Source organism: Maylandia zebra, linkage group LG22, assembly GCF_041146795.1.
Source record: "Maylandia zebra isolate NMK-2024a linkage group LG22, Mzebra_GT3a, whole genome shotgun sequence".
NCBI classification, from domain to species: Eukaryota; Metazoa; Chordata; class Actinopteri; order Cichliformes; family Cichlidae; genus Maylandia; species Maylandia zebra.
Genome location: NC_135187.1, coordinates 26518567 through 26537882, shown reverse-complemented (window position 1 = coordinate 26537882; position 19316 = coordinate 26518567). Strand labels below are relative to the sequence as shown.

General features: G+C 40.3%; 1 protein-coding gene across 5 annotated transcripts; it reads left to right on the top strand.

The window, feature by feature from the left end:
* The first annotated feature begins 726 nt into the window (after window positions 1-726).
* On the top strand, window positions 727-17196 carry LOC101464743 (uncharacterized). 5 transcript variants are annotated; one of them, XM_012922784.3, is made up of 29 exons: window positions 727-810; window positions 1698-1762; window positions 1847-1912; window positions 2840-2875; window positions 3165-3230; window positions 3983-4012; window positions 4615-4674; window positions 6071-6124; window positions 7757-7798; window positions 7927-7956; window positions 8698-8754; window positions 8846-8893; window positions 9039-9083; window positions 11173-11214; window positions 11403-11438; window positions 11514-11564; window positions 11764-11880; window positions 11988-12038; window positions 12251-12277; window positions 12380-12418; window positions 13674-13724; window positions 14130-14171; window positions 14254-14286; window positions 14384-14443; window positions 14696-14761; window positions 14849-14884; window positions 15652-15687; window positions 16342-16386; window positions 16861-17196. In XM_012922784.3, the coding sequence occupies exons 1-29, from the start codon at window positions 800-802 to the stop codon at window positions 16893-16895; spliced, it is 1377 nt and encodes a 458-aa protein (XP_012778238.2). In that variant the 5' UTR covers window positions 727-799; the 3' UTR covers window positions 16896-17196. The 5 variants fall into 5 exon arrangements, with proteins under 5 accessions (XP_012778238.2, XP_076735278.1, XP_076735279.1 ...); XM_076879163.1 differs by having other exon boundaries at window positions 4615-4683; XM_076879164.1 differs by lacking the exon at window positions 2840-2875 and having other exon boundaries at window positions 4615-4683.
* The last annotated feature ends 2120 nt before the right edge of the window (window positions 17197-19316 follow it).

Here is a 19316-nt window from a genome sequence, read left to right as displayed (position 1 = left end):
CACATTGACAGGGTGGAAGCCCCCTTCATAACAATTTTTTTTGGTTCACCATGAGTTGAATATGTGGAGGAAAATGGATGGATGAATGGTTCATTATGCGTCACGGTGAAGTTAGCTGGTTTGGCCAATCAGCTTTTGATTCCTACATGATGTCAGAGCTAGTCGTAATTTTTTTTGAGCTACTCATAATTGAATCCGAAATTGAATGACACATCCTCCCAGATCAGACGTGTGTCCCTGGATGATGTCATTCCTGCTCTTAACCCTGCCTACAAAGCTCTGATTGGCTCATTATAGCTGCCAGTTAACACAAACACAGACTTCAGAGTAACTAACAAGCCTGAGATGTAGTGGAGTGATTTGAAGGTGGGTTTTGCAGGTAACAGGTGACCAGCAGGTCACATGAGTCACAGTAGTTACAGTTCACTTGTTTTCACTTGATTGTGTAATCAATATGTTTGACTGGAAGTTAGCAACAATTTCTACCTGTCTAATCTAAGGTAACCTCCAGGGGCAGACCTGAACATCACCTGGTTAGGATGGGTCACCTGCTGTTGAACCCTACTCCAGTGCAAAATGGGATGGATTTCAGGGCCAGTGAGGACCAGGAAAGTAACATTCATATAAGAACCAGTACATGATCTAGTAGTTTTAGTCTCAGTCGTATTTGCAGTATTTTCATAGATAACATGAGCAGCCCCTCCCTTCCTGTCTGAGTATAAATACGAGTGGTTGAAGGAGGAGCTGCAGCTCTTCAGGTGCGTCTCTTTAGCTCAGCACACACCTGTCACACAGCAACATGCTGCCAGCGTGAGTATTTGCAATACTACTATTACTACAAATGTTACTCTATGTACTGCTAAAGATACCAGCATGAGTGATACTACTAATATTACTGCATTTTAAAATAATAATACTGCTCTACACAAAGCTATTGATGACTACTCCTTCATTTTATTCTTGTTATACTGTTATCCTCCTGTGCTTGTACTACCAAAACTGTTTCTACTGCACTATATACTTTTGATACTACTGCTACTAACAATAGTATTAATAATATTAATAATAATAATAATAATGCACTTAACATTGATAAAACTACTAATGCTACTGCATTTTAAACTGCTTCTATTGCCACAACCATTATACTGCTAACACTAATAATACCACCGCATTTTTACTGCAGTAGTATTAATAGTCTACTATTACAACTACTAATAATAATACACTTTATACTGTGAAGACTGCTGTTACTCATATGACTTGTGCTAGTGCTACTATAACTGCACTATACAACAAACACTGCTGCATGTCGGTGTTGTAATACTTTAGTACTTTTGCAGTTCTGCTGTGCTTCATGAAATCATTGGTATTACTTCATCCTGACTGGATGCAGATTATTACTGACTGTTTTTGACTGTCAGCTCATTTGTCCAATCAGATCACTAAAAAAGTTTCTTGTTTTTTGATCCAATCAGAGTTCAGCCATCCTCATTCCACGTGGTGATGGTATTGATTATATTGACAGCGGTTTGTGTATTGATTGATTTCAGCAGAAATGAACTCATTACTAATGATCATTGATGAGGTTTATTGGTGCTGATTATTGTATTGTCCCTGTATCTTATTGATGAGTGTATGTGAGGCTGATTCTGACAGTGTTGGTCAGTACTGATTAATCTCCTCTGTCACAACAGAAATCTATTGATCATGTCCATGGCCGTCTTTTTGACAACAGCAGTTTCTACCGCTCCCTTGGAGGGTAAAAAAAAGAGAAGCTATGTTTTGTATCTTATTTCATTTTATTATTTCTGTTTGGAGAGAAGACTTTCTGTGTGTCTTCCAGAGAAGGAGCTGGAGGAGGTGGAGGTTGAGGCCACAGAGGAGGGGGAGGTGTCCGAGGAGGAGGAGGGTAGGCCTTGTGTGTGTGAGAGAAGCCAGCTTTTATCGTGAAAAGCAGATTCGTGTCAAATTGTTCATGAAGCATAAACTCAGAGTTTATACTGATGACAAAATGAAACCAAACTGAGGTCACACGAATGGAACCTGACCCTCACACAAACCTCAGAGTGAACAACAGCATCATCGTCTGTGATCTTTTCAAACCGGTTTAAACTTATCATAAAGACACAAACATGTCACACATTTCAGTCACAAAGCTTTTTAAAATAACTCTTCAGGCAGTGAGATTCTTTCTTTATTAATGAAACACTATATAACCATGACATAACCTTAGGTAATCAGTGTTTGCCAAATATTACCTGGTGTTGGTTCTTGGGGTTTGTTTGGGTGAGTAAATGTGTGTGAGACATTCTCAATGACCCCTCTTCGGGTCCCTGTTCAAAGTAGAGTGGGTGTGAGACTGTAGGGCTGACAGTGAAGGTTTGGAGAAGGTGGTGTTTGCTGTTTTTGAGGGAAAAATGACAAAATCCAACAGCTTTTTCACAGTACTCAGTCCTCAGAACATCACCTATCTCTCATTTGTGTACTAAAATGTTTTTACTGACACAAATCACTACATCCGGGTCAAGATAATATAGGTTTTCTTTGTTTATTGTTAATTTGTTTGTGTTTGACTGAATTAATTTCAGTGTAACTCCTGTAGGATGCGTGGCCTCTGTCCAGTAAATGAAATATTAGAAATCATAAATCTTCGTGAAGCAGTGAGTGCAGCACATGTGTTAATGCTAAGCTAGGTGACATACGCGCATAGGGGAAAGGTAGAAGGAGTCAGAGGTCAAAAGTCAGAGCAGAAATAAAAAGACACTAAAACAGAGAAGTGTGACATTTGTTTAAAACTTCTAATTAGACATAAATGTTGGATGTCTTCTCTTTCCAGATGATGATGACTCCAAGAGTCAAGATAAGATTGGGGGTGAGAGGCAAAACACACTGTGACCTTTGCCCTGTAGTATTATCTTATAAACCTGCATAAACACAAAGAAATGAAAAGTTCAAACATCAGACTGTTGTTTAAATGAACGTGACGTGAGAACCTTATAAACATCTCTTTAAAAATCTGTGTGTAATATATGTTTTTCAGTCTTATCTAAATGTGTCACAGAATGAAGCTCAAATGATGCCTTTAGGTTTATAATAATATCTGGAAACACAAGCTTCATTCATGCCGAACACCTGACAGTTTGCTCCTCCCCCTCCTGCAGGAGCATTTGGTGGGCAGCGGACCACCACGGCAACGGTGGTGGCAGTGGGGGCTGCTGGGGGTTCAGGTGAGTAGACCTGATCAGGTTTTTCCTTCCTGAATAGTTTTTTTGTTTGTTCCAACTGGTCTCAGGTTTAATCCAGATTAACTGGCTGCTTTTCAGACCAGGATTACCCTGAATGGGTCTAGTCCACTTCCTGAGCTCCTCAGGTTACTGCAGGATGTCCAGAACCACAGCATCACGTACAGGACAAACTCTGCAAAAGCAAAAGTAGCAAATATGTTACTAAACACAAGAAGTGAAGTCTCTGCAGTCTTTGAGAGACTAAAACTCTTAGTTTGTGTTTCTTATATTCATATGTAGCTGTGTACAGTCTAATTTCAGCTAACTGTAATAATCTACTGCCTGTTCATTTTTTAGCTTTATTTGATAAACACAGTGAAGAGAAGACAGGAAGGCAGGAGCAGAGAGAGAAGGAAGAAGGCATGTGGCCGTGGGTCGGACTCAAACCCAGGCCAGCTCTCAGTAGTATGGCATGTGGTTGCCCGCTCCATGCATTGAGCCAAACTAGCGCTCCCAGACTGTTCATTTTTAAAAGAAATATGAAATCACCATTATGTTAGAAAGTACTGAAAAATAATATTTAGTTTTTGTATTTCACACAAGCGAATATTGAGGAAGAAATGTAAATGTTTTATGATAAAATCGTGCTTCTTTTTTATGGAAGTAAAGATTATAAATGTGTTTTTCAGCAAGAAAACATGAAGATGAGTTTTTGGTGACATGCGTGGTTTGACTCAGGTGTATTTTCTCTGCAGGTGTCTCCTCTGACATTCAGGATCTAAGTGGTAAGTTCAGCTAAATGTATAGTTTCTTGAAGATGTTAGAGAAAAGTACAGAATGCTGATAGCTTATCAGAGTCTATCCCAACTTTATTGAGAGACATTCTCTTATTTGATTGAAATATTACTGATATTTCTGTGTTCTGTGTTAGGCTTTTGGCTTTGGGACCTTGTGTAGTCATAGAAAACAGAGCTTCTCTGACATTTAGTTGTTAAACTAAGGTTCACGAAACAAAATAAGTAAGAGTTGAAAATTCATGACGGTTTACTGTTTTTCTCAGAGCCTGCTGTACACCCTGACAGTTATCATTAGAAAAAACACTCAACGTCAAATCCCAGAAACTGCATCATGGGAAGCCCCCAGCAATCTGAGGCTATTATAACATAACTAGCAGTCAGGCTCAACTGACTATTTCCATTATCAAAGAGGAAAGTTTTAAGCCTAATCTTAAAAATAGACAGGGTGTCTGTCTCCTGAATCCAAACTGGTTGCTGGTTTCACAGAAGAGGGGCCTGAAAGCAGAAGGCTCTGCCTTCTATTCTACTTCCATTCTAACTCTACGGTCTGAGAGCAAATATACTTGTTTAAAAATGATGTTTATTTTCAGCTTCCAGTGGTCAAACAGCAGGGGGAAGAACACATGAAGGAACAGCCGGAAGCTCAGCAGGTAAACCAGGTGAATCTCATCCAGAGAGAAACGCGATGACAAATATGAACATCTTAGACAGTAAAATGTTTGATTTGAATGGTAATCAGATTTCAGTCACTCTGCTCTGATCACTTCTCTGACTTTTGTTAGGTTACAGTCTCATCAGTGGAAACACTCCCTACTTAAAGGATCGCACAGAAATCTGTGTGGCAATTTAATACTTTTAAGAGACATGTTACACTCCAACCTCTTTACAACGGTTGAACTATCCAGTCATTTTGCTACATCAATACAGTGTAGTGCCTCTACTCAGGACCAGTAAAGATTAGATGGATTCTATAGCGTTTTTCTACTCTGAGCACAAAGCAGGTTCTACAACTTGTCCCATTCATCCATTCTCATAAGCACTTTTTACTTATGCTATTCCTATGTAAGTGTTTCTATCTAACATTCACACATATTTATACTCTTGGTTGCTCTCAAGTGGGGTTAATATCTTGGCAAATGTCTTTGGCCTGTATTTGCATGCAGACTGGATCAGACAAGGCTCAAACGACCAAGCTCCCTATTAGTAGGTGACCTGCTCTATCTCCTGAGCTACAGCCACCTCTTATTGTACTGCAATATCAATTTCAACACAGACTCCAAATATCTACGTAGGTTTGGAAGGAGGTTTTGATTTTAGGGTCTCAGGAAAAAAGTCATCACTGAAGTGAACAACTGGGAACTTGTTACCTTAGGAAAGCTCATAAACAATACACAGTACACAGTCACACAACCTGGAAAATAACACCTGCTCTTCATAGGTGTAAAACAAACAAAATAAAAGGAGAAATGAAATTAAATGAAATTAATAAAACAAAATAAAGTCTTCCTGTTGTAGAATGACAGAAGTCCAGTCTGAATTGTCTTTTAACGTTCCTTGTGACCCAAAAAGCAGTGCCTGTAAGGACGTGTGTGTCCCTTCAAAGCAGTGCTTTAAAGCACAACTACCCATCTACTACCCGGATAGGACTAATAAAACATCTGAATCCCAAGGAATAGCTTGACTCAGCCCTTCAGAGATCTCCCACAATCCAATCGCATGGCTGGCCACACCATTTCACCATCATCCAGAATGTAATTGGGCTGTACTCACCATCAGTGGTTCTCTACAATCCTGTGTTGGGATTTTTCAATACTAATATTGCAACACCAGTTGTTTTTTTCTACTCAGAATTCATGGCCAGGATCTCTTTGTCTTGCTCTGATACACACTTGGCCACCATTACTGGAAACATTCTCACATGGAAGTGTTAGACAATGCTTCCTGTGCTCAAGACATAAGTTCATTGCACGGTCTGTAAGGGCTTTGAACATCTGACCATTTTACTTTTTTTGTATTTAGAAGCTAAAACTGCTCCTGTTGTTACAGGTTCTGCAGCAGCTGAGATCTCTGATGTTTCCACAGCTTTGATCCATTCTGCAGGTAAACAGCCTGGGCTTTTTAAAAAATGGCAGATATGTGGACTTTTATTTTGAAGAACAAACAGGGTGCAGTCAATAACTATATGCGACCTGTATGCATTTGGATGGAACAAAACTTCATGTCAAAACACTGAAATCATCATCAAATGGCATCATGACATTACAAAAACGTAAACACAAGAATTAAGGGCTTTACATTAGGGGGAAACAAATCCAAGCCTATGTGGCTCTGTGTGAAAAAGTGATTACCCCCTAAACCTAATAACTGGTTGGAAAAACCTAAGCAGTAATAACTGCAGTCTAGTGTTTGCGATAACTGGAAATAAATGCTGTGGAGGACTTCCCTCTCATCTTTGCAGAATTGTTGTAATTCACCCACAGTGAAGGGTTTTCAAGCCTGAACCACCTTTTTAAGGTCACCCCTCATCTCAACCAGATTCAGGTCAGAAATTTGACTAGGCCCCTCTAAAGCCTTCGCTTTATTTTTCTTAAGCCATTCAGAGGTGGATTTGCTGGTGTGTTTTGGATCATTATCCTGCTGCAGAACCCAACTGCACTTCGGCTTGAGATCACAAGCAGATGGCCAGACATCCTCCTTCAGGTCGTTTTGGTAGACAGCTGAATTCATTGTTCCATTTACCACAGCAAGTCTTCCAGGTCCTGAGGCAGTAAGCAGTCCCAGACCATCACCATACCGGCATCATATTTTACTGTTGGCGTGATGTTCATTCTCTGAAATTCTGTTACTTTTATGCCAGATGTACTGGACATACACCTTTCCAAAAGGTTCAACTTTTGTCTCATTAATCCACAGTATTTGTGAGCAGAGGTTATCATCTCGGAACTCTCTTTTTTCCCCGTCTTGTAGAGTCATGAACCTTAACTGTGGCACGTGAAGCCTGAAGTTCTTTGAAAGTTGTTCTGGGGTCTTATGACCTCTTGAATGAGTCGTTGCTGCGGTCTTGGAGTCATTTTGGTCGGTTCACCACCACACCATCACACCTCTTCCTTCATGGTGGTAACCATGTAGTAGTAGTAGAGAGCATCCTTTCACAGCGGGTGGAACTAAAGATCTAAAATTTGGACTCATCAAAGGAAAGCAGATTTCTACACATCTGATGTCCATTCCTTGTGTTTCATGACCTGAAACAAATCTTTTCTGCTTGTTGCTTTTCCTTAGTAGTGGTTTCTTAGCAGCTTGTTGACCATAAAGACCTCATTTGTACAGTCTCCTCTGAACAGTTGATGTAGAGATGTGTCTGCTTCTGGAACTGTGGGCATTTATCTGAGGTGCTGCATAACATGAATGTCCCAACCCCATTAAGAAGGCAATAAATGCCACAAATAAACCCTGACGAGGCACACCTGTGAAGTGAAACCCATATCAGGTGACTACTCATGAAGCTCACTGAGAGAAGGCCAAGGGTTTGCAGCACTGTCAACAAAGCAAAGGAATCTAAACTATAAGACATATTTAGAGTTATTTATCATTTTTTTCTTTGCTTAATAATTCCATATGTCTTGCTTCACATATTTGATGTCTTCAGTATGTATCTACAAGGCAAAAATAGTAAAAATAAAGATAGTCCATTAAATGAGAAGGTGTGTTAATCGATGATTTCTTTGTTTTAAGGAGACAAGCATTCCTCTGCTTTATCTCACACAGAAACAAATGGTAAGTCCAATTATTACTCTGCTGGCATTTTGAGAATTATTGATTCATTAAGCTCAGCACAACAGCTGACTGTACGAGCCCTTTAGCATAGAAAGCTTCACATCTTTAAACCTGGTCTTTGTCTGCAGGTTCTGCAGGAGCTGGCTCAGAGACCAACAGTAAGTAGCTTTCAAATCCCTCAAACAGAGACCAATCAATAGATCATTGAGTTGAAGACCTTTCAATATGTCTGTGAAGATTCTCAGTTCATTGTAGTCTAAGGAGCTTGGAAAGAAAAGCATCTGGACTTCTTTAAGTTTCCTTGAAGAGGTTTCACCTCTCATCCGAGAAGCTTCTTCAGTTCTTGGGTCAAATGGTGGAGAGCCCCAGATTTAAGCCCTGTGGGAGTGTCCCCCCAAGAAGGACAACAGACCCCCTATTGATCCTCTACCTAATCCCACGAACCAAGGTGTGAAAACGGGTGCAGGTCACAATCAGCCAAGGTTTTTGGTGAGCTCATTGTGAAACCAAGCTCCATCCTATTATGTGATTTCCTGAGGTCAAATGGCCAAGGACGTGAGTGGGCGTTAAGGCGTCTGGGAAGCGATCTGGATTATAGATGGTAGACAGTTGGTGTCGTAACCCACCGCCTCTGTTCAAGGATGGTCGTTCACAGTGGACATAGATGGCATTGGCATCTTCGAAAGAGTGACCTTTGTCCTTTAGATGCCATTGTCCCTCTCATGGGGAAACACCCACAGGGCTTAAACCTGGGACTCTCCACCATTTGACTCTAGAACAGAATAAGCTTCTCGGATGAGAGGTGAAACATCTTCAAGCAACTTAAAGAAGTCCAGACGAAAGATCTTACAATCTCTTCAAAAAAATTATCAATTCTTGTTTTGTTTTGTTTTTTCGAGGTAATGGACAGAAGCTCCTGAATGGAGGAGGAGGGGGTGGAGTTGGCAGTCAGACAGGTAACGCGGTATGGAGAGGGGCTACAAGGGAGACAGGTGAAACCTATTTTTTAAGAAGCTCAGAGACATTAAGTTCAACTCTCTTTTCCAGATGCTGTGGGATTCTTTCAGGGTGACGTTTCTCACCTGGGTCTTACAGGTGAGTGTCCAGGTGAGGTGTCTGTGACATCACTTTTACTTCATCAGATCTAAGTCAGATTTTTAAGTGCTACAAAGGCAAAGAACACTTCTATGGCTTTAAGGAGGAATCTCTCAGCAGCTGTCATTGACTTTTTCTCCTTTAGGATCCATAGAGCCATCTAGCCATGACTTCCTGCTTGGCATGATGGGTAAGTTCAGCTGCTCTCATTTTACAAACCAATAATTTTCTTAAATCTGAAGCTTGATTTGATGATAAAATCTGAGGTCATTCCAGATACACACTGACTCTTTTGGTCTTTTGCTCCAGCTCTGACTCACAGAGGGATGTGGCGAGTTTCAACACAAACAGGCTTTCTCTGCAGTAGCGGGCTCAATAAAACCTTAAACCCCAGTCAGAGATAATGATTATCAGATTATTAGTCTTCTTTGTTAGGCCAGGCTCTCTGCTTCACTCCCTGAAAGCCCTCAGACAAAATGGGTTATTTCACAGATCATGGTCATTTGTGAGTGACACATTATCAGATGATGATGATGATGATGATTAAAACGTCAAGGAAGAATATAAAAATATCACATAGAGCAAGATGGGGATGTATGTCACAGAGCAGTAAAATATTTTAATGACAGCTAATTATTTTACCTATGAGTATGGTCAATGCTGCTGTTTATTTCTGTAGACACTAAAACTGGTGAGCCAAATTGTGTTACAGGAAGTTCTTTAAATAAAAGGGGATCAGATTCCCAGGGCACAGAGACTACAAGTCTAACAAGAAAAAGTTTATTCATGGAGGTGGAAAGCAGGAATAAAAGCAAACAAAATTCTAAAAAACGTATGCAATAAAATGTTCTTGGTACCCTAAAATCCCCCAAGAACAAATAAAAACAATTCTTAAAACTACAATAAAATGTTCTTTGTACAGTAAAATCCCACACAGTCCAGCAATTCAATTGTCCTACAACCCAATACCAATGTTCCTTATATGTAAAAGTTAAACAGAGGAATTCCTCTTCTGAAGTGGGGACCACCTCATCCCTCCACTGGGCACCCCACATCACAACCCAGCTTGCACTCCGCACTCGAGTCTCTCGCTCGCTGCTTCGCCCTGTAAATAAACATACTGGCCAGAACCATCGTCTGACCTGGCTAATAGCCATGTCATATCTGGCCCTTCCCCTTGCTCAGCCAACTTTCTTTAAACAAGTCCTTTCCCCAGCTGATAGGCCACACCCACACCTCAACAGACGCCTGCTATTTGCTAACTGTCCAGAGTCCACAGTGGATTAAAACAATAGCATGCAAAAAAAAAAAAAAAAAAAACACTAAAAACATGCAATACAAATATCAGAATAAAATCATGCAAATATAATCAGAACCACACTCACAAATAAACACTAAAATCAGAATAAGACCAATTATAAAGAAAAAAACAAAATACATCTCGGTGACAGCTGCACCTTAGTTGTGAGATCTAAAATTGGATCTATTAAGGCTTCCTGCTACCTGCTGCTCTCTGGCAGGTAGCTAAATGCAGGTAGCTTATATTGCTCTCCTTTTTTTGCTTGTTTGATATATGTATTTTTTGTCTGTTTGTTTTGTTTTTTGCCCTTTATCACTGTTCCTCTTCCCCGCTGTTCGCTCTTCCCCTACCTCTCTTTCATTCTCCCTTTTCTTTCCCCCAGTCATGTCTGTCCCGTGTGTAGCAAGTGAAAATAAAATAAACAATTATATATATATAAAAAAAAGGCTTCCTGTCCCACAGCCTGATGAAGGAGACATGGAAATCAGATCAGAGTGAATGAATGTGATTGGTTGAACAGGTGTTCTTGCCGTCGATGAGACTTAGCAGGAAATCACAATCAAGTAGAACAATATTCACACATTTTCTAAATAATCACATGAACACATTCTTGTGACAATGTGGTGCACAGCTTGTGCTTCATTTGGTGAGTATGGTATGATTTACCACACATATAAAACATATTCCCACGGCAGAGAATCTCTATTACACTCAAAACATGCTGGAAATAATAAAAATAAATAAAACTAAACAGTGACAATGTGGTTGATTCAAACCAAAACTCTGAATATAACATTTTGCTGATCAGGTGATATTTTCATATGAAAAGAGAGCCTCTTTCATGAGATATAAAGACAAGACACAGATAAAAAGCCATTAATGTCGTTTTGCAGTATACCTGTCAGATGTCTGAGCCAAGAAGAAACACAATAAACATAATTCTGTATTTTATTGTAGTGGAATGTTTCTGTGTTTTTAGGTGGTGATGCTTTCGGTCCAGATGGTCACGTTAACATCCCAGGTTTGATTTCTTTCTGAAACACTTAAAGTGATTCTTTGATTAGTGAACTTAACCATGACTACTAAAGCTGGGGGAAAGGGCTCTGATGTGATTTAGGGTTTGTTGTTGTTGTTGTTTGTTTGTTCTTTTTTGATTGTTTGATATTGGTGTTAATTATTGTTTTGCTTTTTGTTTCTGAATTATCACAGGTAACATGACAGCACCCTCTCACCTGGAGCCTTCAGGTATGACTTCCTCTTCATTTAATAATGTCTGAAATTGGACAAATCACGCTGGTTGATGTTTTTCTTTTGGTTCAGGTGTGACAGCAACTCCACATGCAGATCAGAACAGTCTGAACTCACTTGCAGGTGAGTACAGACTCCTCCCCCACTAACGTCATCCAAATATATCACATGATGTTTTTGAAATGTCCAATTATTTTTTATTCAGCCAAAAGCATTATGTAGCTGCTAGTGGCAGTTCAAACACAGCATCTGTGTTTGTATCTCTGCTGTTTCCTTTCCTTGCTTGTTAATCTTTCCTACCTCCTGTTTCCTGGTATTGAAGATCTTGTTCATCATTCTGATACCACCGTTGATCAGCCAGGACCAGATCAAACTTTCCTGAGTTCAGGACCTGACCAATCATTACCCAGCTCTGTCTCTGGCTCCTCCCACTCTGCAGGTTGTGAGAGGAAAGACTTTTACTCTGAAAACCAGATTAACTTTTACTCTGAAGTTTTCCTTCATCTCTTATTTAGTAAAGTAAAACAGCATCTTTTTCCTTTTCAGGGGCAGTGTCTTCATCCTCAACGCACATTGAAGCTCTCAGAGACCAGAAAGGTGATCTCACACTAGCATAAATGTAATCCCAAAGGTTTTAAACTTTACATCAGCTCCACTGTAGACGTTTCAATGTTGTTTCTTTTTTTTCTAAACTTAAATTTAAAAAAAGACACATTATCTGGCACCTGAACTAAGGAAAATATCAATAGTCCCAATCCTTCATTATCTGTTGACCATATTTCATATTGGTGCTGTATTTGTCCTCACAGATGCAGCTGATTCAGCTGATACTGATGGTAATTCCTCAGAGCTTCATGCTCTTAAATTTACTGCATATAAAAATACCTTCAACTATGTAATTATTGTTTGATTTTCTGAATTTACTTTGTGTTGTTTAGGAAACGGTCGACAGACCCTGTTGACAGACACAAATGGAGGTAAACGTTCACCATTTTAGTTCACTTCGATAAAAACATTCAGATCTGCAACAGAACACACCTGAGTAGACCAGACTATCCATCTGTCACCCACCTCGATGATTTGCCCATTCACGGTAGCAGCAGGCTAAGCTCCACACATTATTCTCCTCAACAGTATCTTCCAGTTCCTCCCTGAGAATTAAGAGTCTCTCACAGGCCAGATGAGATATCTTACCTCTTTGATTTTCTTCATAAATAAATGAATCATGGAACAGAGGACCCCAAAAAAGGAAGAAGAAAATCCCATCTTTAATCGGAAACAGGCATTATTCATACACTCTGCGTTTGCAAAAGGCAAAATTTAAAAGAAAAAACTCCAACAGGTCATATGTGAAGGGGGGAAAAAAGAAAAACAAAAGAATACATTAAAGACCCGCCTTACTTGACTGTGATCAGTTGCTATGAAGGAACGTATCTTTCCCTTATCTGGATTCACTTACCATAAGATTTATGATCTGGATAAACGTTCACATGAAACTTACTATCTGTCACATTAGCCCAGGGTTTCCCCTGTATGTTTACATAAAAGTGGTAGTGTTGGCTGTATCTGATCAATAACAAAGGTCTCGTGACTCTTGTTCCACAGAAAATGATCTGTGAATGTTACTTACTGGGCAGCACAGTAGTATGGTGGTTAGCACTGTTGCCTGCATTCGACTCCACCATTTGGCTGGTTGTATGTTTTTCCCACGCTTCTTCCCACAGTTCAAAGATATGCAATTAGTGGGATTAAGTTAATAGGTGATGCTAAAGTGTGAATGCCCCCCCGTTACCGTGATAAGGATACTTGGAAGAGAACTGCAATTGCACTCATCCACTGGTCCATCTCAATCATCACTCAAGATTAAGATCCTGAAATACTTAACTTCCTCACTTGGAGCAGCAACACGGAGGGAGTAATCCACCATCTTCTCGCAGAGGACCATGGCTTCAGAGAAGGAGGTGCTGATTCTCAGCTTGGCCCTGGTGTAAGATAATGGTCATGTTCTGAAAAAAACAACAGTACTACCTCATCTTCAAAAAGCAAAAGCCCTCTGTATCAATTTAGTGATTCTTCATTTGAACACAGGTGAACATAAGACATTTGTTGAAAAGTCAGATAGTGGGTTCAGAAGGATTCCTGGCTCAGATCACCCCCTTAGATACTCCTCACACCACCTTCATCGCCAACATTTGTTTCTGCAGTTTAACTTTGCTGTTTGTGTTTCTGCAGCAGAGACAGAAAAACTGGTTTCCTTCAGCGATCTTTATACTGATCTCACAGGTACAGTCTAATCAAGCTAATTATTTATACCAGATTATATGTTGGAATTCAGTGTCTCCATTGTTCCATCGTTAGACTAGTAAACTGTTAACATTATGAGCTAAAAGAAGCTAAAAGTCCGGAGTATGTAATGTTTACGTCACCAGGTCAGGGAGTGGTACTGCTCAACATGAAGCTCTTTAAATGGTTTGAACACTTCTTACAAAAATAGCCTCACATTTTAAGTTATACAATTTTCAGTCAAAGACAAGGCGTACAGGAAGTACAGGATAACAGCCAAAGTGCAGAATAACTGGGAACCACACCCGAGTCACCTTATCCAGTCGTTAATCTGGAATCAGGATTGTATTTTAAATGATCAGTGAAATAATGTGATAAATAAAAATGTGCTGATGATGTCATCAGGTGGTGCAGAGTCAGTAACCAGGATTAACGTCAATCTCACAGGTGAGGTGAACAGATCAAAAAAAGCTGTTTACTGATAAACAGTGTTAGTAATGGATGAAGCTCTGTGTTCTGTTATTTCTAGCTTCAGGTCTTGGATTCGGGCATGATGTCACAGGTACTACTACTTACTATGACTATGAAGCTCATTGGTTCATAATCCGGTGTGGGAGAGGGGGGTTATCCACTTTCTGTCACATGATCATGTGTTACAGAGTCTCCATCCATTATGATCCAAACTGCGTCTGTCGATGTCACACAGACACATAACCCAGGTACACATATCTTTACATTTGTCTTTACAGTTGTCCCTGGTTCTCTTTGTGCATTTGTGTGCATATCTTTGTGTATGGCCGTCTGTCTCTACATCTGTCTTTCTGTCTGCCTGACTGTAAATCTATCTGTACATCTGCCTGTCTTTCTGTAGGTCAGCCTTTGCATCTGTCTGCTTCTGTACACCTGTCTGTACATTTGTTTGTATATCTAGGTTTACATTTTCCTGTCTGATTCTCCTCTGCTTTATTCAGTTTCAGGCATTCACCCTCACACAGATCTGGTTACCATGACAGCAGACTTCTCTGGGACAGATACAGGTATGTCCATCTCCCTTCAATATACTAACAGTTAATTAACAGACAGGTGAGAGGTCAAAGGTCAGATGTATGTTCTGTGTGTTTCAGTTGCAACAGATCATACAGGAAGGCTTCTCGACTCTAGTAAGTTCTACTATACCTATTCCCACCTAAAAAAAAAACAGTCCAATTCCAGCAACTTGCCCTAACTCACAAGGGTTGTCACAAAGCCAAGTATGCAACATGCTCTTTATACACTTAGAGGGAGCCTGCAAGTAATCGAAGTAATCGAAGTTAAAAAAAAAAAAAGGTTTATTGATCATGTTTTGATCATTTCTTTGATCTTTGCTTATTGATGCTGTTTAAAAAAAAAACCCTAGATGTCCTTTGTCGCCTCTGAAGGGTGAGGTCTAAGGAGCTTGGAAAGAAAAGCATCTGGACTTCTTTAAGTTGCTTGAAGACATTTCACCTCTCATCCGAGAAGCTTCTTCAGTTCTAAGGGTCAAATTGTGGAGAGTCCCAGATTTAAACCCAGTGGGAGTATCCCACTGTCCAGACGCTTTTCTTTCCAAGCTCCTTCCATTACGATGACCTGGGTGACTGAGAACCTGCACAGACACTCTTACAAATCCGGCAGTTTAAAGTGTGAGCATGAAACAAAGCAGCATCGCTGAGAAAGGTGTAGATCAGTGTCATGTGGTCTATCACGAGGTTCTGGCTCATTCCCGTTAATAAACTCACATTCAAACGCAGGAGAAGATCAAGTTGTGAGGTTTAGTGTTTGTGACTGACTGGGATTGAGTTCATGTTTCAGAGTGTCTGTTCTTATTCTGCTGTAGGTCTGTGTCTCTTTGTGGGTGTGTCAACACCCACTGAATACACAATGTGTGTGTCGTTTTTTTCTTTTGCAGGTCCTCCAGCTGTGACAGATCACACACAGATGGCTGGTAAGTCTTAAAAATGTTCACAGCTTTAAAAGGTTTAGAACACATACCTGAAATACGGACAGAGCCTGTATGTCACGTGGAAACCTATGCCCTCTAGAGGACTAAGACTGCATATGCTCTTTTCCACATTGCCACCATATTGGAAAATTCCATGTATTCCATGGCTTCTATGTACTAGCGGGGAATTGTAATCTTACCAAGTAGTTAAAAACACACACATTGGGGGGATTCTGTATTTGTGATTTTTGTATAAAAGCATCAGAGGTAATAAGTAAGAAATCTTTGTCATCCTCAGGGTGAAAACATCTAGTATATCAGACCACTGACTAATGATTGCATAGTTTCTTCAGGGGGAGGGGCTTAAGCTTTTCAAGCCTGGGTTAATGCTAAGATAAGTTTCTTCTTTGGTTGTTAATATCAGTATTTTTGTAAAAAATAAATAAATAAATAAATTGCAGATTGGATGAAGAGAATTCTTCCCTCCAAGTGTACTTTCTCCTTTGCATCTGTGCCCCAGAAGGTTCAAAGGTGTGCTGGATGCGGTTTGGGGTCCCATTTTTTGGTTAAAGGATATTTTGCTGTTTGTATCTGATATGAGATCAGGTGCTGAAGGCTTGTTCTTTCTCTTTTCTTGGTTCTGCTTGTTCTCTGCAGGTTCAGTTACTGAACAGTACAACCCATCTGGTCAGGGTCCTGAAGGTTTGTTATCATCACACTCTTGACTCGAATCTTTACAATATTTCATTTAATACATTTTCTCTATCACTGAAGATGTCCTGAGCAGTCTGATGTTTCCTGTTTAGTTTACACTTTCTTTGTATTCAATGTTCATCAAACCCTGAAACTGATTTTTATTTAAAAGAACCTTATGTCAGGGTCATGAAAACCCTGCAGCATCAGTACTGGATGTGTTAGATCTGTCCCTCCAGATCCAGATAGTAAAAACCCCCACATAAATTCATTATGTGTTTTAACTCATACCAGAGGGTATAAAAATGATCCAAAATATGATCCATTATTTAAACCGTCTATTGTAGCATGCAACAGAGAAGCTTTGCAAACACATGCTGGAACATGTTGAAAACGTGTGTTAATTAATATGTTTGTTCGGAATGTTTTTATTTTTATTGTTCTCATGTGAAGCTTTTCACTGAATCTTAGTTTCTCGTTCAGGTACAGAAAATGTGGAACTGGAGGATACCTGCTGACTTCCACATCAAACCGCGAGTTCGCTTCCTGCGTTACCGTTTCCAGTGTACCGACCAATCAGCACGGCCAATGAAATCTGACCCCTCCCACTAGCTGTAGGCCCCTCCAGTGAATGGCAGCAGGTGTTTTTTTGTTTGTTTGTTTTTTTAATATTTAAAAATGTCGGTTTATAGACATTTATTTTGTCTTAGAGAATCATGGAGGGAAAGTAAAGAAAATTAGTCTCAACAGTGTGCTGATTCAGATTTGATCTGATGACAAAAAGGAAGTGACATGTTCATTGTAAAACATGGTTTAAAAATTCTGTAATAAATGTGTTTGTTGAACATCAAAACTGAGAATTTGTCTTTTGCCCAAACTGGTGACTAAACTGTCGTCCTGGATTTTGTGAGCTCTGAATAAATCTTATTATTCATCACTGATTGAAGAAAATAAGAACAACCCCAGGTTTCTTAGACTCCATTTCTTCTGCTATCTGGACCATCTAGTTGACACAGCCCAGGTCCACATCACCCTGAACCCTGGTGAAGGTCTGGTCTGGTGACCCCAGTATGACACTATAAACAGATTACTGGAGGCCAGCATGATCATCCCATATCAGTCATCATGGAATATGCCAATATTTCCCGTCTTTATGGGCCCAGGTAAGGGTAGATGAATGGTACAGGATTTTAGACCCGTGAACAACACCACAACACCAGACGTTCTTCATCCCACTGTAACCATTTGCTTTACTCATCTTCCTGTTTAGGTTTGGAGGCAAAGTCACCCTCTACAATGTAGGCGATTGTAAATTCTCCTTAATTTTCTCTGCTCATGTTCTACATCCTGCTTCTATCATTTAAGAAACATTTCTAAATTGAGCCCTATGGTATCTCATTCTGAACTGGAGATTGTTATTCGTGCATTCATTTCATCGTAATTGGACTACTGTGATTCACTGTTTACATGTGTAAACAAAAACTCCCCGGAGCGTCTGCAGATTGTCCAAAATGCTGCAGCAAGGATTCTGACAAAAACATCTAAGTACTCTCATGTAACACCATTGCTTATACAGCTGCACTGGCTCCCCGCTGAATTCAGAGTCCATTTTAAGACACTGGTTCTGACATTTAAAGCTCTTCAAGGACAAGCACCAGCCGACATTATTGACCTTTTACAGCCCTATGTCCCTATAGTAGGTCCCTGAGGTCTTGTGATCAGGGCCTGCTTGTTATTCAGCATATAGAGTGGGGCAAAAAAGCATTTAGTCAGCCACCGATTGTGCAAGTTCCCCCACCTAAAATGATGACAGAGGTCAGTAATTTGCACCAGAGGTACACTTCAACTGTGAGAGACAGAATGTGAAAAACAAATCCATGAATCCACATGGTAGGATTTGTAAAGAATTTATTCGTAAATCAGGGTGGAAAATAAGTATTTGGTCAATAACAAAAATACAACTCAATACTTTGTAACATAACCTTTGTTGGCAATAACAGAGGTCAAACGTTTACTATAGGTCTTTACCAGGTTTGCACACACAGTAGCTGGTATTTTGGCCCATTCCTCCATGCAGATCTTCTCGAGAGCAGTGATGTTTTGGGGCTGTCGCCGAGCAACACGGACTTTCAACTCCCGCCACAGATTTTCTATGGGGTTGAGGTCTGGAGACTGGCTAGGCCACTCCAGGACTTTCAAATGCTTCTTATGGAGCCACTCCTTTGTTGCCCGGGCGGTGTGTTTTGGATCATTGTCATGTTGGAAGACCCAGCCTCGTTTCATCTTCAAAGTTCTCACTGATGGAAGGAGGTTTTGGCTCAAAATCTCACGATACATGGCCCCATTCATTCTGTCCTTAACACGGATCAGTCGTCCTGTCCCCTTGGCAGAAAAACAGCCCCATAGCATGATGTTTCCACCCCCATGCTTCACAGTAGGTATGGTGTTCTTGGGATGCAACTCAGTATTCTTCTTCCTCCAAACACGACGAGTTGAGTTTATACCAAAAAGTTCTACTTTGGTTTCATCTGACCACATGACATTCTCCCAATCCTCTGCTGTATCATCCATGTGCTCTCTGGCAAACTTCAGACGGGCCTGGACATGCACTGGCTTCAGCAGCGCAACACGTCTGGCACTGCGGGATTTGATTCCCTGCCGTTGTAGTGTGTTACTGATGGTGACCTTTGTTACTTTGGTCCCAGCTCTCTGCAGGTCATTCACCAGGTCCCCCCGTGTGGTTCTGGGATCTTTGCTCACCGTTCTCATGATCATTTTGACCCCACGGGATGAGATCTTGCGTGGAGCCCCAGATCGAGGGAGATTATCAGTGGTCTTGTATGTCTTCCATTTTCTGATGATTGCTCCCACAGTTGATTTTTTTCACACCAAGCTGCTTGCCTATTGTAGATTCACTCTTCCCAGTCTGGTGCAGGTCT